Raw genomic sequence first — 24,530 nt, 5'->3', positions numbered from 1 at the left:
GCCTATATATGTGCAATATTTTAACCGAGCCCTCACTAACTGAGTTTAATGCCACAGTTATGTTAGAACGCATCTCATTCTTGTTTCTGTGGTGGTGCGTCGGGCTCATCATGGGACGCGCGGTCCTGAGCGCTGTATGACTGATGTATCTGCTTAATTTAAATTTACTCCAAATATATTAACTTACCCGGTTTAAATACTTTATATTTAACATGTTTGTTTATGTCCAATATTTAATGTTAAACTGTTATACAATAAATCTACTTTTGATTTTCTCCATTGACTGATTTTGCAGACCTGACAGATAACTTCCGTGCTCCGATGCGGCAAACTTGTCACAGGACGCGCGGTCCTAATAGCGATGTATGACTGTTGTATCCGAATATATATGAACTAGCTGTTTTAAATATTTTTGTATTTAACATGTTAGTTTTTCAGTATGTTTGAAAGTATATTATTTTGATTCGTGGTGCTTCCATAGGGTCCCTCTCTCTTGGTTTAAAACACCAAATAGTTATGAAATAGCCTATGACAAGTACAGGGAGTCTCTCTCTTGCCTCCACCCACCCATGCACGATAATATCATCTATCGGCGATCACACGGACTGGCGATATGACGATTTGAAAAATGACCATATCACCCAACACTAGTATTAATTAGGGATGCGCCGATCCGATATTCATATCGGGTATCGGCTCCGATAGTGCCATTTTTCTCGGATCGGGTATCGGTCAGAGAGAGCCGATCCAAATCCGAGATTTTATTATTTTTTTCCGATTGTGCGAATTATTCTGTGTTACTTCCATACTATAGCTTAATGTGAGCTACATATGAATATTTAAGTCCTTACATTAAAGTTCACACAAACTCTTTTCTCCGCTGTGGCTGTCAGTCATTCGTTCAGCCTTTAAACCCTGGTCGCGTTCGGTTACAGCAGTCAGCTCGGTAAAGCTCTCTCCAAGATCATTCTGTGTTCCCATTATACTTCATTTGTAAATACATGTCTATGATTTAGCAAAAAGAGCGCGTACAATGTGCGCATCCGGTGTGCAGAATGATGCGCTTGAAAGCAACACGGCGTCAGGCTGCACACCGGATGCGCACATTGTAAGCGCTTTGTGCTCATAGACTGTATAAAAACAGTTCGTGCTGCACTGTATTTGTTTTGTCCTATCGTATCTATCATATGTTGTTGCCTTGTTAAAAAATATGCTATACATTCAAAAGAAATGTATTTTAATTTATAGTATATACTTAAACATATATGAATGTTTTTAATGAATGGATTTTATAATACAAATAGCAATGTGTAACATTTTACCATATTTAGTGCAACACTTTTATTTGTTCCCCACAAAATATAGTTTTTTCACTAAATGTTTGGATTTCTAAAATTATTGTGCACTGATTTTTCTAGAATAACTTTTGCTGCCGAATTATACACTAACCTAGTTTATGAAATTTTTTTGTCATAGATTATAAATATACATGGGCCTATATTTTTTCATATTTATTGTTTATTTTATTTTTCTTTATAATGAAGTAGTCTGTATCTAGTAGATTGTGAAAGAATGATTATCAGTTCCACACACAGAGATATATAAATTCTACATTTATTTAAATGGGGGAAAAAATCTTCACTGGTATCGGATTGGTATCGGCCAATACCGAACCCTAGGTATCGGAATCGGTATCGGAGGCGAGAAAGGCGGATAAACAAAATCCCATCGCACATTATTTCCACATTTCAGAAATTAAATGTGTTGCAAATACAGTTTTATTTTGTCTTTACATTTTGTTTATCTGGCTTTTTTTCTTCAGAAATGATGATTTCAAGTTCCTCTTTTCTGCTTCCTCATCTTTTCCTACGAATACTGACAAGAAAGATGAAGATGCAATCATACGGATATCACAAAGGTCAGGGGTTCAAGTTTACTGCTTGTTCTAAGATTATTTAAGATCTTGCATGATCTGAGGAGGCCACACACTGTGTAAAAAAACGTAATATCTGCTGATGAGCTGACCTTTATTTCACATCTCCTCTGCAACAGACGGTGAGCATAGCTGGAAATCGTCAACTTTTCTGAAAGAATTAACACACCTGCCACAACACATTTAGCACTGACTGTCAAACTCAATGAGCTTTGTGGTCATACACTGTGTGTTATTTATATCCTACATCAAAATGTGAAGCAATTCTTCTTTGTTAATGATGCAAAACATTTTTTTTTTACTCTGAAGGCACATTTCCAAAACATCTCTCAGCTCCGGCCCTTCAAAAAAGCAACAAACTGTCGAGCTAAAGAAAAAAAGAATGTTTTTGCTGCTTGAGTATCTAAATATTAGAGTGAAGAGCACAGAATGTTCAGGATATGCGTTAGGGGAGTATTGGCGGGTTTGCATGAGACGCGTTATGTGAGATAACATTCTCAAACAAGAGAAGTGAAACGTCCACCCCTCAGCTTTGTTCAGCTGAATGACAAATCTGATATTATCAAGGGACTTTATCTGTTTGGCAATGAGGTAGTGGTCATTCAACAAGGTCCGCCTACATGTCGCAATATTTCAAAATAAAGAGCAGACGTTTTTTGCATTCTGAGAGCTTTTGCAGCTTTGGTGTAAGGAATACTGTGCAATACAACAGTGAACAAGTACAAAGTCTAAAACCTTTAGTTTCTTTTAGAAAAGGATGACACAAGGAAAATTAAGCTTCATCAATGCCAAGCATTAACTTTAACCTAAGGATGGAGGTATAGATATTAGAAATTAGGAAACATTTCACCCTGTTACAGCCACTTTTAAGCTGGTTAAACACTGTTTCACACTTTGGTTATGAACAGAAATAAAGCAATAATCGGTTATTCACCAACATCCACACAGTTCACAGGTACAGTTATATATGTGCGCTGCCATGTGAAATATTATTACAATTTAAAATAACTGTTTTCTATGTGAATATATTTTAAAATGTAATTTATTTCTGTGATCAAAGCTGACTTTTCAGCATCATTACTCCAGTCTTCAGTGTCACACGATCCTTCAGAAATTATTATAATATGCTGATTTGGTGCTCAAAAAACATTTCTGATTATTATCAATGTTGAAAACAGTTGTGTTATTTTCCTAGTATAATATTTTTTCAGGATTATTTGTTAAATAGAAAGTTCAAAAGAGCAGCATTTATTTGAAATATAAATTTAAATGTATTTGCTGTCACTTCAATTAGCAATTCAATGCATCCTTGCTAAATAAAAGTATTAATTTCTTTCAAAGTCAAGTCCATGCTTAGTCAAGTTCACAGTTTTATACTGATTTTTTTTTTTACATAACAATTAAGTGAGAACTATGTAGCATTTTAAGCTTAATAGTGGCAAACAAAAGTAAGGAAAGAGTATAAAATTACATTTCAGAGATGAAAAAAATTTCAAATCTTACATAAATAGAATTAATAATAACAAAAACTTGTTTTATTGTTGTAGTCTAATGATGATTTATTTATTATTGTGACAAGCTGATAAAACAGCAATAAAGAATCAGTTCAGCATTAGGCTTACTGGACCAAACAATGATCAGTATCTGTCATGAAAATAAATTCTACTGATGTACATCTAGTTGTCAAGCCATGCTTCAGAGAGCCTGGATTCCTGCTAAATGCATTGTGAATTACAAACCAAGTGTGAAAAACTAAACTTAGGCTTATGTTACCCAGTGTTTCCCAACCCTGCTTCTGGAGGCACACCAACAAGTGCAACTTTCAAACTCTTTTTAATGAAACACACCAGGCCACCAGTAGAGACTCCAAGAGCTCGAGTGGATGAGTCAGATAAAGGACACATCCAAAATCTGTAGTGTTGGTGTGCATCCAGGATCACTGTTGGGAAACACTGCGTTAGCTCAATGTAGAACTTTGGCTTCATCATTTCTATTGTGAAAAGCACAATTCTGGCCACCAGATTAAACATTGTAAACACAGTCTACATTTGTTCTCGGTTTACCCCATCTGTACAGATCAAACATAAAACAGTTTTTGGCCAAGTGTATGAATTGACTTTAGGGGAGAAAGTGAGAGAAGCAGAAGGAAAATACTCACTCATTTCTCTCCAAGATGACGACATGTTCTTTTCCTTGAGCTTGGATTATGTATGACACCTTAAAAAGACGAAAAATGAGAAACCGTTTCTTTTACAGGTTAAGAAAACAAGCAGCACAAAGAGGATATAAAGGGAGTCAAAATTATTTTTTTTCTTCTTCTTCTTTTTTATGAACAAATCTAATAAGTAAAGGGCATTTTTGTAAGCATAGTACTGACCTAGTTCACTAATAAAGCATAACACATCCAGCCCTGCTTCCTTTGCTAAAGTATGTGGTCTCTTTCCCATCAAAGCTGACTCATTTCAAACTTAGTACATTTGTGATGAAACCAAACAAAAAGGTAAGTTTCATTTAGTCTGTATTTCTAAGAAAGCACTGCACCAATAAACCAATAAACCCCTTGATAAATTCTAGGCAAAAATACACATGCGTGAAATGAATCAGATCAGAGAGAGACGACAACAGACATGCTGGACTGAACTAGGACTTCACTGCCTTTTACTGTACAGTTAGGAAAACATTTCTTCAAATGCAGCAACATTTGAATACTGTTGGTGCAATGCCAAATTTGAGACGTGAAAAGTTACATAACAGTAAACCCGCACATAAGATCATTGCAAACTAAGGGTGCCTGTACGGCAAAACCTGATCTGAATGTGACTTATATACTAGCTTAAAAACAAAATAAACACACAAGACCACACGTACAATATGTAAAAGTGCTGGGTAAAACCTAGTGATTTGAAGGATAGTTTGGTAAAGAATTAAAATGATGATTAATAAGTATTTGGGGACTGAACTGAGATCCTTAAAGAGTCTTTAATTGTTATTTAATGATTTTTGTTCCTGACAAGATTTTTTTGCCTATGAAATATGGACTCAGATAAGCTTAGTTAAGTTGATTTAAATTAAATAATTCAATATGAGAAAAGTCAAATCGTACACCTAACTCAAGAAAATTGAGTAATACAGAAAAAATTTAATGTTCATGTTTAGTGTATTTAATTAACTTGGGTTAAAATAAGTTCAGGGAAACGGTGTGGTAAGATTGATTGCTTTCAGGAAGTGGTGGCTATAGTGTGTGGGTGTGACATAGATTTTCCTTTGAACTCATTTTTGCACCTGCCCAAACACACGCACATATCTGACATTTACTGCAGCGTTCTGACAAACACAACTCTTCCTCTTGCTCTTTGTCTCTCCTTAAACTAAAGAAGAAAAACAAAACTAATATATAATAATAAATCAAACTAAATAACAACTAAAAATGGCAAAAGCATATAGCAAAATTGCTAACAAGAAAATAACTAAAATATAAAAATAACAGCTAATTCAAAATACCAATAAATCAAAGTTAAAAAGCATTTTAGAGTGAATAAAAACTTAAATTTGTCTGTTTGCATGTAGTCTCAGCCTCAGACGTCACGCCCACAGAACGTTGGCTGAACGTCTGATGCATACGGCACACAAAAGTGGAAACACTTCAGGAGTTTCGAAGTCGTCATCGGATTGGTTGAATTCTACAGGATTTCCGGGAGACGTGTGTGTCGCGTTCTGTAACGTTCCGTGACGACGAGCGCTTATCAACTAAACGCTGTCGCTGGATTTTCAAAAGTATGTGAAATATTTAAAGTTCACGGCACAGAATCTTTCAAATACGTCCGAGAGTTTTACACACCGGTCTGTTATTGTGGCGACATTTCCACGCCCCGAAACGGGACGCTGAAACGAAACGAACTGTGACTGGTTGTTTGACATGTCGGTCAAACGGCCTCATGGGCGGGCTTTGGCCAATGAAAGCTGCCATGAATTCCAGACCTTCAGCCGTCAGTCTGAAGGTCTAGCAACGCGAGACTAGTTTGCATGAAGCTATCGTATGACTTACTCAGAAACAACTTTTTTTGTGCTTTTCTTTCCCTCCTTTTTGGTTATTTCTGGGAAACTGGTTGGACATTCTGCCTAAGATGTCCTTTTGTGTTTCACAGAATAATAATAAAAAAGAAAACAATGACTTATATAACTTAATAATAATAACTTAATAACATAACGGGAATTCAAGATAAAGTAACAAAGGTGTAGCAAATGGCCTTTTTAAATGTTCTGTTACAAACAAATGTCTTTCATGAAAAATGTCATCAAATGAATAATGTTGATTCATTTTTTTTAATCAACGAAACTTCTGCGTGAATGTTGCTTCTTTATAAACGGAGTTAAGGGTTTCAAGGCTATGCCAGCAAAACTGTGTTTTCTCAAACACTCTGTCATCGAGCAAACTCTGAGCAGCCCACGGTTTCTCAATGACACAGAGGTAAGAGGAGCATTGTGTGTGTTTGTTTGTGCCATGCGTCTCTCAGCGAGGTCCTGGCAGAAGCAGACTTTTAATAACTACGCCCACGCTGCTGCGCATGTGTGCCGGCCAGATGGTTCCTGTGGCATTATCTTTGAAACACCGCTGGTGTAGATATGAGCAGATACAAAATCACTGATAGGTCACAATTAACACAAAAGAGGACATAGAGAGAATGAGAGGGACATGCTAAAGATCCTATCCACAGAGCTAATGGCTAGTGAGTGGGAGCTCATGAAAAGATACCATTAAAAATTTATTTGACAATTTTTTAATGTATTTCTGCAGTTTGGAACACAGTTCTCTTTAGTTATCTTTTACTGGAGTATTACATGTAAAAGAGTTGTATTACAACTGCACCTTCCTTACAGCATACTGTATTTACACAGTTATCTTAAAGAAAAAATATAATTGGGTAAATGAAAAATAAGTGTGTTTAAGATGAAGAAAAGGTCAATTCTTTTAGAAATCTAATTTGAAATGCATGCGCCAAGTTCTTAGAAATGTTTTCTTTGAAAATAATGTTGGTTTTAAAAAACATCTTCACCATATTCCTTTATATGTTTTCAAGAAGAGTGAATTTGTCTCAGATAATGTAACGTGAACATACTTTCCTTACACTTTGAATCTTAATAATTATAAAAAAAAAAAAACATTTGAAAATATATTTAAGGTCAAATATTTGTTAATTAATAAAACAATTAATATAATGAATATAATGGTTTTGGTGAGTCAACCCACAAGAAATTTTACATATTGAACTAACCTCGTCATAAAATTATCTGAAATTTTAAGAGACTTATTGATCTTGGCATCTTGATCTTTTTTTGTCAATTTGGTCGTACCACATGACATTGATTTGAAAGACAAACGTTTTTTAAAATATTTACTTCACAGTTTTTCTCTAAAAATAATAATACAAGATTATGCTAAAGATAAAGGTGTTCTTTCCAAGAATTTCATCTTTCTAATAAGGATTGTTTTTGTTTTTTTTTACATTGCGACATCAGGACAGTTGTACCACTTTGACATTCTTGGCTTTATGCAGCCAAAAAACAATAAATAAATAAATATTTTTTTAATTCAGAGATCATAAACATGTTGATTATGGAAGATAAGCGTTGAAGTATTTTATGTAAGAATTTAATTTTTAATCTATTTTTCAATAATTTGATAGAACTAAACAATAAAATGAAAGTCATATCAGTGAGCCAATAATCAAATACTTTCTCTACTTTTAAAAACCCAAACTTCTGCTCAGAAAGGTCTAGTTTCTTGATTTAACTTGTTTTTACTTTAATGTAATTACTTTTCCAAATGCTGAACGCGTGTGATTAAAAAGCAAATGTGTGTGTGAGAGGGAGTTTGTTTACCTTATCTGCACTGTCCTGGTTTCTCCTCTGTCTGCTGATGCGTCTCGGTACCGTCACCTCATACGAGGAGAGCTGAGACGTCTGCTGGCTTACTGAGCCTATGAACAGAGACCGTCCCGTCACAACACTGTCTACCAATACACACACAATCAATTATACAAGCTATGCAGGAAAACAGTGTGACTTCAACATCTTGCACTGGATCTACAGGCAATGTCATTCATTTCTCCATCTATTTCCCTCTATTGTTCCTCCCACTGCAACAAAACATGTTTACATATCACTGCTATTGTGATCATCACGGGTAATTAGATTGAGTGCAATTGACTGGTTGGCAATCAAGTGCCAAGAGTTTCCTGTAGGTGGAAATAGTGCTGTGCTGCCACGGGTATCATGACATGGAGAGAGAGAAAGACCTCAGGAAGGAAAGGCATCCCACCCGCTCCTGAGTCACCACACAACAAGTTAGATGAGATTCCTGTGCTGTTTTCCCGAAAAAAAAAGAATGAAGGGCAGACAAGACAGAACAATTCATAATGCTTACTTGCTTGGTCTCTTTACTGAACATTCACACAAAATTCTCAGATTTATCTTGATGTCCTTCAAACATTAACATTCACATCATTCTCAGATCAAAACACACCCTCAGTTTCTCTAATAGCATGTGCGTTTAGCGCTAGTGTAGGAGCCTCTCCCTTTCTATACCTTAAATACTAAAATAAGTGTATGTAAGTAAGCAGTCATTTAGGAGACACAGTAAATATTACAAAGTATTACACAGAGCTTAATGTAGCCAGTGTTGACAGAACTGTCACATGCTCCATCAGACCAGTGCTGCGCTGTCACCACATCTTCATTTATCATGTATGTGTGCCATGGAAACTTACAAAATAATGTGCAGAATTTTTGAGAATATTATATTATATTTATATCTGTCATGAATTTACATTTATTATAGGTGTATAATTGGCAGTTATTAGCTACAGCACATTAACACACACACACATTTTAATAAACTAACAAAAGGTATAAATTAACTGGTTTTATTTGAGTCCTTTTAACATTTTAAAATGTTTTTATGGGTTAAATCAGGTAGAAATACCTCTTTATGGTAACAATTGCGGGCTATGATTTTTTAAAATCTTTTTTTGCTTGTTTAGAAAAAATTTAACATTTAATGAATATAGACAGATTTTTAAACACATGTTGCTATGAATAATCATTTTAATATTTATCTGTTTATTTTGTTGGTTGGTTGGTAGGTAACACTTTAGAATAGGGAACACATATTCACTATTAACTAAGAGTTTTCCTTCAATAAACTCCTAATTTGCTGCTTATTAATAGTTAGTAAGTTAGTTGTTTAGTTTAGGTATTGGGTCATTTTTAAGGCATCTAGAATATGGTCATCAGAATGAGGCATTAATATGTGCCTAGTAATAAGTACTAATAAACAGCCAATATGCTAGTAATATGCATGCTAATAAGTAACTAGTTAATAGTGAGAACTGGTCCTTAAAATAAAGCGTTACCATTTGTTTTTTTTTTACTACATTTTCCTGCTGTACTAGCTAAGTGTCACTCAAGACTTGTTTTGGTAACCCTTTACTAAATGTTTTCATTTGTTATTAACTACATTAGTTAACATGAACTATGAGCATTAATTTAATTCATTTTTTTTACTTCTACATTATTTATTTATCTTAGCTAATGTTAATTTCTACATTTACCAATACATTAATCAAAAGTTGTTTCTGTAACATTTGTTAATGGTGAACTGGCATCATTAACCAACATTAACAAAGGTTAATAAATTCTGTAAAAATATACTGCTCGTTATCTAAAGCATTAACTAATGTTAACAAATTGTAGAGTGTTACCCTTATTTTTACATTAAGAGACTCGTTTTTTGACAGTTTAAAAAGTTTGACAGTTTAGAGAGTTCACTTAACCAAGACAATGTCCTTGTCCTAATTCAAAGTATGGAAGACTTAAATGCAGTTAAATAATCAGTGAGATGTTCTTCTACTGGATTCCACAAATTAGCTCTTAAGAGTGGCAGAAATGACTTGCATGCATTTCATACTGATCTTAAAGTAAGAGCCTGTAAGACTCAAGGGCGAGGAGATGCCCATAAATTCGGAATTAGCCCAAATACGGTGTTATTGAACTGCTTAAGCTTCTTAAACCTTCACACAGCCAGACGAGGCAGAGATGAAGGTATATGACGACCAGACATGATATTGTTTCCTATCAAAATAAAATCTCTCTATAAGTGAAACACCAATTTTGTAACGTGCATGTTTTTTGGAAAGCGAGTGATTTCACTACACCTAAAACAAATGTAAATGTAAACAAATAAAGAGCATAAGGTCTATGGCAAGCTTTTTTAACATTCTTTGAATCTGAATAGCACTTATTTTTATGTTACTAGTGCAAACTTTTTAATCACAAATAATACAACAGTGACTAGCATGTTTTTCAACATTTAACGAAAGTATACAACTGATACTAATATTTATTACAAAAGTAAAGAGTATCCATTAAATTAGTTACAAGAATATATTCATCACATATTAGTAATTTTTTAATATACTGTTGTATGGTTACTAGTCACTAACTGCACATTTTTTGTCATCAACTTCTGTGGATCTGCATTATAACTCTTGCCATTAACTGTTTTGGCAATTAACTATTGTGATTGTGCCAGTAACTATTCATTACACACCAGTAATTAGTTGTTAATAACTACCCCAATAGTTAGTGGTATTTATTCCAGTTTTACCAGTATTTAAGATACAACAAGAATAATGCATTATTATATGTATTATGTACTATTTTTTTTTTTCTTTTAATACAAATTTATTATCAAAATCACATTTCTGTCACAATTTCTTAAATGTTAAATTTTGACAGGTTGTTGTGAAGATCTTTGAGTTTGTGTGTGTGCACGATATGACGAAAACTTTTTATCAAATGAAATGCTGAAATGCTTGTGAAGCGAACCTCAGAGCAGCTCTGGAAATGAAGTACATGAAGTTAAAGTTTCAATAGCAGTCTTTTTGCACTTTAATATTCATTAACACTAGTCCATATGCAATTGATGATGAGTACAGACCTACTTTTAAGGTATTCATTCAAAATTAGCCAAATTCAGTGATATTACGCACTATACTGTAAATTCCATTTTTATGGCTGGATTCTGTCCATGTTTTCTGCATCACATCACCAAAATCATATGCGGCTATATGTAATAGCTACTCAGAATTATTACTTTACAGTTAAACAACAACAACAGCAAAAAAAATCGTGCTAGTAAAATAAATAAAAAAATGCTACTAGCAAAAACTGGAACACACAACAAGTGTAGTAAACTGAAACTAGTAGGCAAATAAATAGTTGACAGTAAATCTAAAACAGCTACCAGTAACATCTGAAACAATACCAGTTGGAAGTGAACAGCTGACCACAGATTCTACAAATTATAGAATGGCAAAATTTTGCAGTTTGTTTCCAGGTTTCCAGCAAAGATAATTTGTTATGAATAATATTGACTAAATGAGTAGATACTAGTAATTGGAACAAATGAATAGTTAGTAATGAAACAAAAAAAAAGGATTACTTGCTACTACTAAAAACGTGCTAGTAACATAATAGCTACTATTTCGTTTTAAGGAACACGTTAAGACGGCTTGCCATAGTGGTGCCTATATGCTAGTGTTATTTTAGGTGAACAAAAATGGCTTATATCAAAGAGCCAGCAGCACTGTGAAGTGTTGTGGACATTAGGTGACTCGCAATGGTGTGTGTTCTCTCACCTCCACTGCAGTCGATGAGCGCGTGGAGCATCAGCCACATAAAGGCGCCTTTAGCGAGACGACAGCAAACTGCATTCACCATGTCTGTAAAGTATCCCTAACAAACCGCCGTCCCAAAGTAACGTCAAATGTTGTCCTCTCTTTCTTATCCAGGCGTTGTCCTCCAAGCAAAGGCAATAAGCCCTCTCCACATAACGTTCCCGTGGAGAAAATTAAATATTCCGCACAGTTTCAGCTACCTGGTCATTTTGTTACACTTTATCCGTGTGTAACAAGTTTGTTAAGGAGTTAGCCGGATGTGTTTGTATGGCAGAAAATGGTGCTGTTTCAGTTCTCTGTTGGAAATCTTTGGATTAGGCGATTCGCTCGGACTCGCATCTCCGATGAGCCCCGTCTGTTAGTAGAGAGCGAAACCGAGCATGCGCCACCAGTTTGCCTTTTAACCCTTTACTTTGGCCTGCTGTGACGATACAAACCACCAGAACACTAACTCACATGTGCTCTTTAATTACGTTCGGCCGCTAGCAAAAGTAGGTACTAAGGGAAGGAAAAGCAAAAATCGCCTTTTAAAGTAGTAAGTTTAGTTCAGAAGTATCGAATCGGTATCGATATCGACGATACTGCCTTGAAAAATATCGGTATCGTATCGAAAACAAAATAAGTGGTATCGCCCATCCCTAGTACACTAGTCAGTTTTTGTTGCTTTTTAGTTAGGGATAGTCTAAAAACTACACATTAATTTAACTCTTGTACTAACTTAACTGCGACGTTTTCCCCGTTTGAAACAACTATTGTTTATTTACAGTTAAGTCAAGGTAATCTATTAATTGTCACCAAGGAACCAAAGAAAAAACGAGTGTGAACTATTAAAGAACTAAACGAAACTACAAGTAATTTAGTTTGACTCGGCCCCTCAAATGAGTGTCACGTGTTATCGCGAGAGTTCCATCAACTGAGGCTTTGAGTCACATCTATGCTTTACTTTCAGTATATTTATCTTCTCTTTCATGACGGGAGGTGTTAGGTTAGTATAAATGTAGTTGTTGTTGTTTTTTTAAAGATTGGACATGTATGAATTCGATTTTAATAGCAGTGCTTTATTATCTTGGATGACTTTACTTGTTTCACGGTATGTTTATGCTGCGTCGCTAACTTTTACGTGTAAACACCAGGTTACTTTCATTTCTTCATAAATAATTATAATAGCGTGGTCAAGCCAGTTTGTTATAATGGACGTGTTTTATAAGATTATAATTCCAAATATGTTTATAATCCCAGTTATGAAATCCAACAGCAGATGTTCTGCAGATCAGTGTATTTGTTTGTGATTTCTTTACTTAGATTAATAAATAAATAAAAAAAGAACATTGTTTTGTGGAACTTTAAAAGGTTCTTCAATGGCACCAGGCTTTGGTTCTTAAGTGTCTAAACATGCTGTCTCTGTAGGCAGTCACTGTATCTGAAACAGCCACTATTTGATAATCGTATTCATTATGTTGTATAGTGGAATCAAGGCAGCTCCAACATGAATTCAACGGCGGAAATATTGGAGGACAACCTAGAGAAGATTTTGAAGGGTGAGGGACTGGAGGTGAGAGAGTTTGATTCGGTTCCTGAACAAGTGAAGCCTGTCACACTGAGGAAAAGCGTGTGTTACATTGTCGGCGCAGTTATCTTCAACTCAAAGGTAAAGATGGTGTCTTTGACTTTTAGAGTCTGTCCAGTGTCCGTTTATTACAGACAGCCCTCAGCTAAATGTATCTTAATGAGTTCCACTAATGAGCTGTAGAATTTGACTGGGAGCATGACAGTTCTCTCTTTTCACTGGCAGAAAATAGTTTGGTAGCAAGGCATAACATTAAAGGGGCTTTATCTTACACTTCACAAAAGCTAGTTTAAATTAAAATAGCTATCCAAACATTCAGGACATTTTATTCAACAGAAACCCTCTTGGTCATCTTTGACATGATCCCGATATTGAAAGATCTGTCTTTTTTGGGGGGTGGATTTCCAGGATAGATTTGAAAATATGAACATAAGTGTGTACCCAAAAAAAAAGGAAAAATTCTACCAGCTGACACATCTTACCCGCTCTCCCCTATTTGTATATGTAAACGGATGTTAAAATACATACCTCATCAACATATTCAGATACTTCATCTGTTTTCAATATTTCTGAATGTTTCACTACCTGTGGTTATTGTCAACTTGTGCATGTGTGTTGGTTTGCGTCATACAGGATGAGGTGTTAATGGTTCAGGAGGCAAAGAGAGAGTGTTATGGCAGATGGTATCTCCCTGCGGGTCGCATGGAGGAGCGTGAAAGCATTCTAGAGGCGCTGCAGAGGGAGGTCAAAGAGGAGGCAGGAATAGACTGCCAGCCAATCACACTGCTGCTGGTTCAAGAACAAGGACCAAAGTGGGTTCGCTTCGTCTTCCTTGCGGAGGAAACAGGTTTGAATCAGTAACAGATTTTAGGGCAAAACAATATTTAAAAAAAAAAAAAGTATTGCAATATGTCATAGTGCGACTGTTAAAGTTCGCAGACTGTGATTTAATTATATGCTAGTGGTTTCAGAGTGAAGTGTGGCACTGATACAGTGTTTTAGTGTCTCAGAAAGACTTGGTCCTTTTACTGTGAATTAAGCCCCTCTGAGGTGCTATTTGCAGGAAACCCATCAAACCAAAAGCTCAATGGTATACCATTTGAAAATGAAGAAAAATAAGACTTAATATTAGTATTGTAATTTTACAGTAAAATAAAATTATTTTTAGTACTTGTTTTTTTTATTTTACAGTACAGTAGCATTATTACAATATTTTTTTTTGTTTAATATATTTAACAACATTCACAATAAAGTCATAATTATTCATGTTTTATAGTCATATTGAATTGTGGGGAAATGGCCTATGAAAACTTGAGTGGAAAGATTTTTTTATTTTTATAAAACTCTGTTTATTTAATGATTTAAGTTGGTTTTTGTAAAGAGTAAACCCATTAAAAATAAAAACCAAATCATTCAGCCCTAAAAAGATTTTCACTCAGAAAGTAAAAAGTTTTTTTCAAAGTAAAAACAAAAAAATCTTCAAAGACCTTCAGTGTTTTTTTTTTTCAGATTGTTTTTTTTTCTTTCTTTTTTTATATTTGTATATTTTCTTTGCAGATACACTCCCCGATAAAATAATTTCAATCATTCCAGAATGATTAATTCTTTCCAAATAGAGCTATTTAAGTCATCTTGTTAAAATATTATTTCATATCACAATATATATTGGAAAAAATTATTTTTTTTTTCCCCAATAGCATGCAACCCTGATTTGATCTCTACTTTTAAGTTTGTAATAAGCCAACACGTTTTTTTTTACACTTCTGTTATTTATTTATTTTTTTTCTTTATTTTTTTAAAGGTAAAATGTTCAGTAGTTATCCAGTTAAGTAATTTATAAAGCAAGTACTTTTCAACAAGGAAAACATTTCTTTTATGTCATTGTGCCACCAGGAGGCTCTCTGAAGACAACGGCAGAAGCAGATTCTGAATCCCTTCAAGCTCAGTGGTGGGACCGTGAGTCCCCACTTCCTCTTCGCGGACGTGACATACTGCCCCTCATTGATGCTGGGATAAAATATCGCCGAAATCCCTGGTTCCCTATGTTACAACCTGTTGACTTCCCTTGTCAGGTTATCTGCCAAAGACTTTTCCTCACATTCATCTCCTGCAACGGTAACACAGACACCAGCGATGAGCACCGCCTGTGGCTGCTGATGAGCAGCAACGATGCCACTTCTCAGCCCAGTCTTCCTATAGCACTATCAGTTAATGCATTCGACACAATCCCACGAGCTGCACACAGACTGGTCAAGGAGTGCGTGCCTTCGTCATCCATGCAAGTTCACACATGTGGCATTCTGGGAGTGCAGCACAATGGGAGAATTCCAGGAAAAACAGACGGGGTCTGCTTTAACACGCTTGTGTTGTTGGAAAATTCAGAGGACGGGGCTGAAATCAGCAGCCCACCACCATTGGAGGGTGACGCTTACAGATGGCATGAGGTGACCAATCAGAGCCTGAGTTCAAAGATAATACAGAGGATTAAAGAAGAGTCTGTTCTGCCTGTTCATAGTCTATACTGATGCTCTGCCACCCTAGTAGAGGATCAGGACAAGAACTGAACCTGTATCTTCCACATGAGCACCAAGGCTCAACATGTCTAAAGCATGCAACACAGTTTCAGCTGTGTGCTTCACTCATCTTTCGCTCTTTGGTGTCTGCTCTCCGTTCTCAAATTCTTAAAAATAGGCAGTTCAAGTTCTGAATAACCGTTTGTGAAAAGGAAGTGCACTTAATTATTGATTGCACACTTGTAGTGTACTTCAAATATTATATTACTTGCAGGTATAATATTAATGAAATAAGGACACTTAAGTGTACTTTAAGAGACACTTATTTTGATGTGTCGACTAACATACTAAAACACGTCATTTTAAATGTAGTGTGTTATTTATTATTGTATTTCAGTTTAATATATTTTAAATGTACTAAATTGCAACTTTATTACAAATGTGTAATTCCGAATACATTTAAATGCATGACATTAGAAAGTATATTGTCAAGTACACTAAAAAAAAAAGGTACAAAAGCTGTCACTGGGACAGCACCTTATTTACTCCTTATTTATATTGTTGTACTTATTTTCCCCTTATTTTTGCACCTTTTGAAAGGGCACCACCCCAGTGACAGCTTTTTTTGATACCAATTTTTTTTTCTGAGAGTGTTGTACATTTGGCAGTATACTTTATTTCAGAAACAATATAATTATGAAGTTACATATAAATAGTTTATTTATTTATTTAAACTATAATACAGTTAAATTAAAATGTAGATAACATGCAATAAAGTGTCCAAAACATTGTTTAGTTCACACTTAAGTATATTATTTCTGTAATAGGTACTCTTTTTAAAAGTATGCTGAAGTGTATTTTTTTTTCACAAGGGACTCTCATACTTAGGCAGGGAATATAGCTCTACACAGAAAAATAAGGGGCCAGAATTGTACCTTTTGGGGTACAACAGCTTTTCCCTGGAGCAGTACCCTTAAAAGGACATATTTGTACCCCTAATAGGTACATATTAGTACCTTAAGGGTACGTATTACTACTCTAAGGTACTAATATGTACCTATTAGGGGTATGTCCTTTTAAGGGTACTGCTCCAGGGACAAGCGGTTGTACCCCAAAAGGTACAATATTTGAACAAACACATAGCATTGTCATAGCACTTCACCTCAGTCATTCATATTAATATTTTAAAGCAGCACTATGTAACTTTTTCTGTGTTCAAAATTTGCTAAGTGTATATAATGAGCGAGTACATCATGAATTCATCTTCCAAACCGCGTTTTTGTCTTATTCCGAATCACTACGGTACACTTATAATAAGTACTTATATTTGGACTATTGTAGCCTGGTCGGGTCGTCACCGCTGCGGAGTAACACATACCTGCGTGAATCGCCATAGACATAAACTTAGAGAAGTAGCTCCGGTTGGAATGTTCTTCCGCGGGATGTGTGCAGTTCTGTTTATTTAACCACTAGAGCGCCAAAAGTTACATAGTGCTGCTTTAAGAGTTTGTTTGCAAAAACAGATAAAAACTGATTTTATTTTATGTTTTTATTGTGTTAGCAGTATTTTTTAGTTATTATTATTTAATCAAAACAACCCAACTGCAGTTTGATTTATATTAATTAAAATGCAGGGTTTAAAAAAAACATGATTTTTGAACATTTTTAAAAAAGGAGTCTGTTTTTGTAAATGAACTCTTCAAGTCTTGATACATGGGTGTAGCCTATGTTTGATGATGATAAATTATGATATTTAATATGAGATACGAGTTTAGCAAACCTTTATATCTTAAGTCAATCGTTGTTGGGTATTGCAGCATCAAATATCTGTTTATTTTTATATTTGCATATTACATTATTAACTAGTACTGCAAATATTTTCATTTTTCACATTATACTACAGATATTACAGTTTTAAGGAGCAGTGTGGATGTATAGTTACCTCTGAGAAAAGAGCTCTACCTCCATGTCAGCCAGTTTGGTTATTATTTTATCAAATCAATTATATTAGCAGTTCTAAGTTACATTACCAATTCTAAAATCAATCATTTCTCATAATGTGCATGAGGAAAGGATCTTACATGGTTTGTTTGCCTGCTGCTTGGAAAGTGTTTGAGCTACTTGAATCACTTTCACGTATTTCAATTTTTTATTTAAAGTATATATCTTAAAATAGTTTTCCAAAACATCTGAGTGTCTAAACCACTATTTCGGGAAAAATAACTATTAAGATCTTTGCTTTATACTATATATGACCTATCCTGCTGTATATTTTGTAATAAATCGGCTATTATTGGAGTAACGATGATGGGAGTTTTAACTCAGTTTGTTAAAAGAGTGTCTGAGAGAAAGAATTTTCACAGCCTGCAACTGTGTTTTCCAAGATTATCCAAATAGATTTGGCAAGAAGTCATAGTGGCTTTCGTTTGATGAAAGTCATTATTGTCGTTTATGTGTTGGAAAATACGGAAACAGGAATCGGGTGAAGTCGAAAGAGAAAGTCATCTCATCGTCGTTATGCTGATCCCTGTTTTTATCGATGCGCGCGAGAACCTGAGGCTACATATTATATCGATCATCAGGCAAGTCTTTTATCAACTTTGTTGTGTCTTTCTACAGAATGAAAGTATATAAAAATAAAATACGCGTTTGTTTACATTCTGAATAAACTTGTTTGCTTCCCGCGGTTGACATGCCACCGCTGGTTTATCTAAATGAAATAATTCTATAGTAAATGCGGATGAAACAATCGATTTCTGGTTAGCAAACCCTCTAAACATAATTTTCTCGGTTTTGACTTTTATTCAAACATTATTTTTAAGATGTGTGCGAGAAGAATCATATGAACAGGTCTGACAAGTTGTTTGACATTGACGCTATCCAATTAAAAAAAACGCTCACCAATATCATGCATTTCATAAATGTTCAGTAGTTAACGATACACATTATTAATAGACATTATTCCTACATATGTTTAGAGAGTCTGTTTTAGGGTGGTTTCATCATGTCCCTGGAGGACACGGTGGAGATGCTTTTGAAGGGAGAGGGACTGGAAGTGACCGAGCTTCACTTCGCTCCTGAACAGAAGAAGCCAGTCACACGCAAAAACACATGCTTTGCTGTCTGTGCGGTCATCTTCAACTCTAAGGTAAGGTCAAAATTGCTACATAGTGCATACTTTGCTTGGAAAACGTCTTATGAAATCATCCTACCAAAAAACTATTCGGTTTTCCTAGCTAACAGGGAACGTTCTCAGAAGTTTGGCTAACGTTCTTCTGGCAAGGTTCTCTCAAAGTTATAAACAAACGTTCTTCCAGTAACATCAATAGAACGTTGGTACAAAGTTATCTGGTTTTTAGATGTTTAAAAGTTTGCAAAATGATCAAATAGAACGTTACCTCTCGCATAACAAAAAGAATTAAGTTATGAAAAACAGTTTTCATAACTTATAACGAGAGTGTTAGTAAAACCTGAACATATTTCTGTTAGCTGGTTTAGAGCTGAATAACTTCCTTAGGCTCTGTCCTTAGATTAAATAAAGTATGTGTAAGCTTCTTAAAAAATGTGATAAACACAAAGTGACTTAAAGGGGTCATATGATGCGATTTCAAGTTTTCCTTTCTCTTTGGAGTGTTACAAGCTGATTGTGCATAGATAAGATCCCTGAAGTTGCAAAGACTAAAGTCTCGAAAACGAAGCGTTTGAGAGAGGCGGGGCATAGAGGACCTACAATAATGTACAGTGAAAGAAAAATAATGTGTTTTTTGAACATTAAAGCATGTCAACATATTCTGTTACACCAAATACACAAAATAATGATCTTTAAAAAAAGCATCATATGACCCCTTTAAAAAAATAGCCTAAGTAAAGATAACTGGCCTCCCTAATTAACTGTCTTGCTGTAAATTTCAAAATGTAGCCAAATGCTACATTTTAAATCCTTTATTTGCAATTATCACATACATTATAGTAATTAATAAACCTGGTTATTCCAAAATGTTTAGGTACAGAATAATATTCTTGAATAAAGTTCATATTTGTGGCTAGGAGCTCATAAGAGTTACAAATTAAGTCAAAATACATGTACAATATGTTCTTACATCCATGCAAAGTAATGTTTTCTCAATAATGTAAAGTGCCTGTCTTTAAAGCAATACCATGTAACTAAGTCATGTCTTACACTTTAATAAACTTATAATAATCATTTATATTGTAGAGCTGTCAGTCAGGCCAGATTTTACCGAAAATTACATACGTTACATCAGAGAAAAGTAGCCCTGGCTATGTAATATGAAGTTTAATGTTAGTGTCACAACAAACTAGAAAAATTGACCATTAATCATTACAAATGACAAAAATTATGACGTTATTTATTTGTCTATCCACTCTGATTGATATCGTGTATGTGTACCAAAACGTTCCTCCGCAAGTTGCATGCAGGTTTATTTTTTAACCACTTTAACTATTTCTGTATTTTATTAGTTAGCTTTAAGTTAGCATCGTGTAGCTTTAAGTTATGTGTGTTTTTGTTTTACAGAACGAGGTGTTGATGATTCAGGAGCCAAAGGCAGTGTGTCTTGGTTCATGGTATCTCCCTGCAGGTCGTATGGAAGATGGTGAAAGTATTGAAGAAGCCCTAAAGAGAGAGGTGAAAGAGGAGGCGGGAATAGACTGTCAGCCAATCACAATGCTGCAGATTCAAGAAAAAGGGCCAAGCTGGATCCGCTTTGCTTTTCTAGCAGAGAAAACAGGTTAGATATGTAAACGTTTTATAACTTGCTTATATAATTGTCACACAGTTGCTCAGTGGTTCTCTCATTGTTCTTCCATCCACCAGGGGGCTCTCTGAAGACGCCAGAAGAAGCAAACGCTGACTCGCTGCAAGCTCAGTGGTACGATCGCGAATCTCTGCCTAAGAATATCCGTAAACGTGACATTCTCACCCTCATTGATGCTGGGATAAGATATCGCCAAAGTCCCTGGTTCTCAGAGTTACTGCCTGTCGACTTTCCCTGTGACGTCGTCTGCCAAAGGCTTCTTCTCGCATTCACCTCCAGAGACGCTAACCCTGAAAACGGTGATGAAGAACACGTATGGCTGTTGCTGAGTAAAGACTCCCAACTTCCTGTTGCGGCCTCCATCGAAGCACAAACTCTCGCATTCACAGCAAAAAAGCTGGTTAAGTATTGCATGCCCTCCATTTATGAGCAGCTAAGCGTGAACACCTGTGGGATTCTGGGAGTGCAGCACAACGGGAGAGCTCCCGGCCAAACCGATGGAGTCTGTTTAAACACTTTCGTGCAGCTGGAGTATAAAGAGGAAGAGGAGGAAATCAGTCTCAGCAGTCCACCCAAACCAGAGAATGCTGGTTTCAGATGGCATGAAGTGACCAATCAGAGCCTGAGGACTGAGATACTGCAGAAGATTCAGGAAGGCTCTGTCCTGCCTGTTCAAAGCATATGAATGGGAACAGATTAGCTTCTCCTGGATTCTTTACTGAAGACATTTAACACACATGGTGCTGTGAAGTATATTTTTGCTCTGGCTACGGTTTTATTACAGCAACTTTACCTTAACTATGTCCCTTTCAGCATTAATGCTGGCTTACACCAAGTACGATAACTGTAACGTAACGATAATAGTTTTAAAAATTAGTTAAATTCTAAATCTAAAAGAATAGAGGCATCCACACCACAACTATAACAATGGCACAGAAGAATTACATAATTTTAATCACTTTCTAAACAACTTTTTTTCCAGCTGATTAATGATAAAAAACATTGGCAGCCAATCAGAATCCATCCTGCTGAACAGACTTTTGTTTGTTGGTGTAGGCATATCGTTTGTATCATGTGGGCATTAAAGAGGTCATATGATGCGATTTCTATTTTTTCTTTTCTTTAGTGTGTTATGTAGCTATTTGTGCATGTATAAGATCTGCAGAGTTACAAAGCTCAAAGCTCAAACAAAAGGATTTATTCTATCTAAAAGAGAAGGCTGATCCAGACCGGGCTAAAACGCCTCATTCAAACATGAAAGTTTCCTGTGAGGGGTAGGTTTAGGGGTAGGGTTGGTGTAGGGCAATAGCACATAGTTTGTACAATATAAAAACCACTACGCCTATGGAATGTCCCCATAAAACATGGAAACACAACATGTGTGTGCGTGTGTGTGTGTGTGAGTATGTGAGAGAGAGATCGTGTGTGTGTGTGCGTGTGTCAGAGAGAGACAGTGTCACTCACAGTGGAGTCAGCTTTCTTAACCGTGGCTTGTGTACTGCAAATACATACGAGCATCATCACTGTGTCCTGTCACGCGACTCTGTTCCCCTTTCAGGCTTGAACTGATGGTGAAACTAAGGACATTATTTACTGTCTTTACATTTATGTTAAAAGCTGAAGCTCGAGATTATGGTAAGGGGCGTTACATTTCCGACGCGTGCTTGTGGTGTTCGGCCAATCACAATGCACTGGGTCAGCTGGCCAATCAGGAGGGGGCTTTGTTGAAAACGATGTGTTTGAGAGAGGCGGGGCATAGAGGACCTACACTAATGTACAGTATTTGAAAAATAATGTGTTTTTTGAACATTAAAGCATGTCAACATATTCTGTTACACCAAATACACAAAATAATGATCTTTAAAATAGCATCATATGACCCCTTTAAGTATGGTCTCTGTTTTTGGTGTTTATGAACTGTGGTGTCTATTTTTAATGATTTAGCAAGTGTAAAGTGAAGAAATGTTTACATTAATAATTAAATCACTCATATTTGCATATGAAATTCCGATAGGTCTTTCTTGCAATCATTTGCATACTAAAATGTAATTGCTTATTTCTTTCTAACATTAATAATATTTTGTGATATAATGGAAGGCGCCACAAAAGGCGTGTTATGTGTTTTTCTTATACACAGCTGACAAAAAACAAGACATATGCCAATAAATCAGTACTGACGCTATTTATTTTAATTATACGTTTCTAGTCTTACTGTGAATAATCACTTCATGTTATTCCAGAGCGAATTTTCTTTTACATTCCTAAAAATCTAAATGTAGTAACTTTCATTTTTGACTGATGTCAAGTTTTTCTTTTTTTTTTAACTCCTCCCACCCAAACACGTCATATAGGGACTACACTTCACAATTCAGTTAATTCCCAATAAACAGAATCAAGTCTCCTGCTATAAATTTTCCAAATTAATATCCAGTTTCATTCAAAAAGTGGTCACATTATGAATTACATTTAAAAAAAAGTTGCAGAATCAGTATCACGTGGACCCTCATATTGATGGTTTTGTCTTAGTAAACATAGTACATGGAAACATTCATATTATCATAAGTTATTTTTTGTTTCACAACTTCAAAACTACCTTGTGCAGCAAAACTTTTCATGAAGCTATATTTAGTTTCTGTATCATGACTGCATTTAAAAGAGTTGAGACCACAGAGACATTTGATGCAATGAAATCTGCATGAATATTTTAATTTCTTGCTGTGACAACAGAATTAAGCATGTATTGCGTACAGTTGCCAGACCTCTGTAGAAAATAAAGATCCGTTGTGAGTACCGGCCAATGGCAAATCACAACCACACAAACCTCTCTGGCCCTTTGATTCAGCCATATAACATACAGAAACACAAAACAACACTGATTATTCACAGGCTTTAGAAAGTAGATTAAAGATAAATAAAATTACTTTACACGCCATTATGATACACTTAAACAACTCCAGTTTGTATTTCAGAAAGAAAAGTTGAAGAGGGGATGTGCAATTGCCTAAAATTGATAGTGTAAGAATTCTGATCTGAGATCAGGTTTTCAATAGCATATCAATGCAAAAAAAAAAACATTCACAGAGGGAACTGACTGATTGGGCCTAAAACTTCTATAAAATATAGAATATAGTAAAAAACTTAAATAGTGTGCAAGAGACATTTTTTTCTATTGCTTCCACTTTAAGTGAAATGTAATCATACAGCAAGATGTACAGCTGTGGAGAAAAAGCGACTTCGTACATCACACAGTCATTGTAAAATCCTGTAGCAGCAGTCTGAATTTTAAAAATATTTCATCTTGGGCAAAACTGCCATCTGACAGGTTGACTCCTCCCTGACAACATTAATCAAAAGTGACTTGTATATCTATAAATATTGCCACTTAACTCAGTTCTGTGCAAATCCACTTTCTCCCAGTGATGGAGTCCTCCAACAGATGTTGTTGGATGCTGATCCGTTGTATTGTCTTTGGTTTCAGCATCATGAGTTCACTGCTCTTCTATGGGTAGTTTAACAAATGCTATAGCAGCCAGTTCCTTGCAGAACTCCTCCAGAACTATCACACCCTTCAACAGGGTCACATGATCCACCCTGACAGAGAGAACAGACCCAAGTATTAAAAAAAAAAGTCAAAACATTTAGTCAGTCTGACATTTCCACATTATAAATGTGGAAACGTGGAACAGTTCACCCAAAAATGGTCATCACAATGTTGTTGTATTTAAGGCTGGAATAAACCACACAAATTTCACCCAGATTTTTGCCCCAATTGGCAAATGGACAAGTCAATGCTAGTTGCAGGGGTTAAAGCAAAAAAAAAAAGATGAGACAAAATACAGATACTTGGTTCACTAGAACGAGACAATATTTTAATACTATTTTAATAAGAAATTTACATTGACAAAATATTTGTCTTTTAATTACAAACAGTAAAACAATGCGGTTGTGTTTTGAAATATTTTAACTAATCTAGGGCTGTAACTAATGATTATTTTGGTAATC

General features: G+C 35.4%; 4 protein-coding genes across 5 annotated transcripts in view; 2 read left to right on the top strand and 2 right to left on the bottom strand.

Moving 5' to 3' along the window:
* The window catches only part of LOC107756844 (disintegrin and metalloproteinase domain-containing protein 9-like), a 33,185-nt gene extending 21,066 nt beyond the window's left edge, over window positions 1-12,119 (bottom strand). The window contains exons 1-3 of the mRNA XM_016574142.1: window positions 11,632-12,119; window positions 7,814-7,911; window positions 4,092-4,150 (exon numbers count right to left, since the gene is read on the bottom strand). Coding sequence (XP_016429628.1) covers window positions 4,092-4,150; window positions 7,814-7,911; window positions 11,632-11,713 — 239 coding nt within the window. The 5' untranslated portion in view covers window positions 11,714-12,119. The remainder of the gene's footprint in view (window positions 1-4,091; window positions 4,151-7,813; window positions 7,912-11,631) is intronic.
* Window positions 12,120-12,574: 455 nt separating this feature from the next.
* Window positions 12,575-16,026, top strand: LOC107756843 (8-oxo-dGDP phosphatase NUDT18-like). 2 transcript variants are annotated; one of them, XM_016574140.1, is made up of 4 exons: window positions 12,575-12,655; window positions 13,136-13,318; window positions 13,871-14,084; window positions 15,131-16,026. In XM_016574140.1, the coding sequence occupies exons 2-4, from the start codon at window positions 13,157-13,159 to the stop codon at window positions 15,760-15,762; spliced, it is 1,008 nt and encodes a 335-aa protein (XP_016429626.1). In that variant the 5' UTR covers window positions 12,575-12,655; window positions 13,136-13,156; the 3' UTR covers window positions 15,763-16,026. The 2 variants fall into 2 exon arrangements, with proteins under 2 accessions (XP_016429626.1, XP_016429627.1); XM_016574141.1 differs by lacking the exon at window positions 12,575-12,655 and adding an exon at window positions 12,683-12,760.
* Window positions 16,027-18,754: 2,728 nt separating this feature from the next.
* LOC107756820 (8-oxo-dGDP phosphatase NUDT18-like) lies at window positions 18,755-21,503 on the top strand. The gene is made up of 3 exons (XM_016574108.1): window positions 18,755-18,898; window positions 20,288-20,501; window positions 20,588-21,503. Exons 1-3 carry the CDS (start codon window positions 18,755-18,757, stop codon window positions 21,211-21,213), a joined length of 984 nt encoding a protein of 327 aa, XP_016429594.1. The 3' UTR covers window positions 21,214-21,503.
* Window positions 21,504-23,816: 2,313 nt separating this feature from the next.
* fhip2b (FHF complex subunit HOOK interacting protein 2B) overlaps window positions 23,817-24,530 on the bottom strand; it is a 14,014-nt gene continuing 13,300 nt past the window's right edge. Inside the window, exon 18 of the mRNA XM_016574136.1 lies at window positions 23,817-24,119. Within this exon, the coding sequence (XP_016429622.1) occupies window positions 24,017-24,119 (103 nt within the window). The 3' untranslated portion in view covers window positions 23,817-24,016. The remainder of the gene's footprint in view (window positions 24,120-24,530) is intronic.

This window comes from Sinocyclocheilus rhinocerous, unplaced genomic scaffold (assembly GCF_001515625.1).
Source record: "Sinocyclocheilus rhinocerous isolate Xijiao unplaced genomic scaffold, SAMN03320098_v1.1 scaffold533, whole genome shotgun sequence".
Taxonomy (NCBI): Eukaryota; Metazoa; Chordata; class Actinopteri; order Cypriniformes; family Cyprinidae; genus Sinocyclocheilus; species Sinocyclocheilus rhinocerous.
Note: the sequence above shows the minus strand (reverse complement) of the source record. Positions and strands in the feature narration are given on the sequence as shown.

Bases quoted from the DNA above. Each gene is read 5' to 3' on its own strand.
- LOC107756843 (XM_016574140.1), top strand. From the start codon at position 13,157: ATGAATTCAACGGCGGAAATATTGGAGGACAACCTAGAGAAGATTTTG. The intron at 13,319-13,870 runs GTAAAGATGGTG...TGCGTCATACAG, and splicing joins CAGTTATCTTCAACTCAAAG to GATGAGGTGTTAATGGTTCA. The intron at 14,085-15,130 runs GTTTGAATCAGT...TTGTGCCACCAG, and splicing joins CTTCCTTGCGGAGGAAACAG to GAGGCTCTCTGAAGACAACG.
- LOC107756820 (XM_016574108.1), top strand. From the start codon at position 18,755: ATGTCCCTGGAGGACACGGTGGAGATGCTTTTGAAGGGAGAGGGACTG. The intron at 18,899-20,287 runs GTAAGGTCAAAA...TTTGTTTTACAG, and splicing joins CGGTCATCTTCAACTCTAAG to AACGAGGTGTTGATGATTCA. The intron at 20,502-20,587 runs GTTAGATATGTA...TCCATCCACCAG, and splicing joins TTTTCTAGCAGAGAAAACAG to GGGGCTCTCTGAAGACGCCA.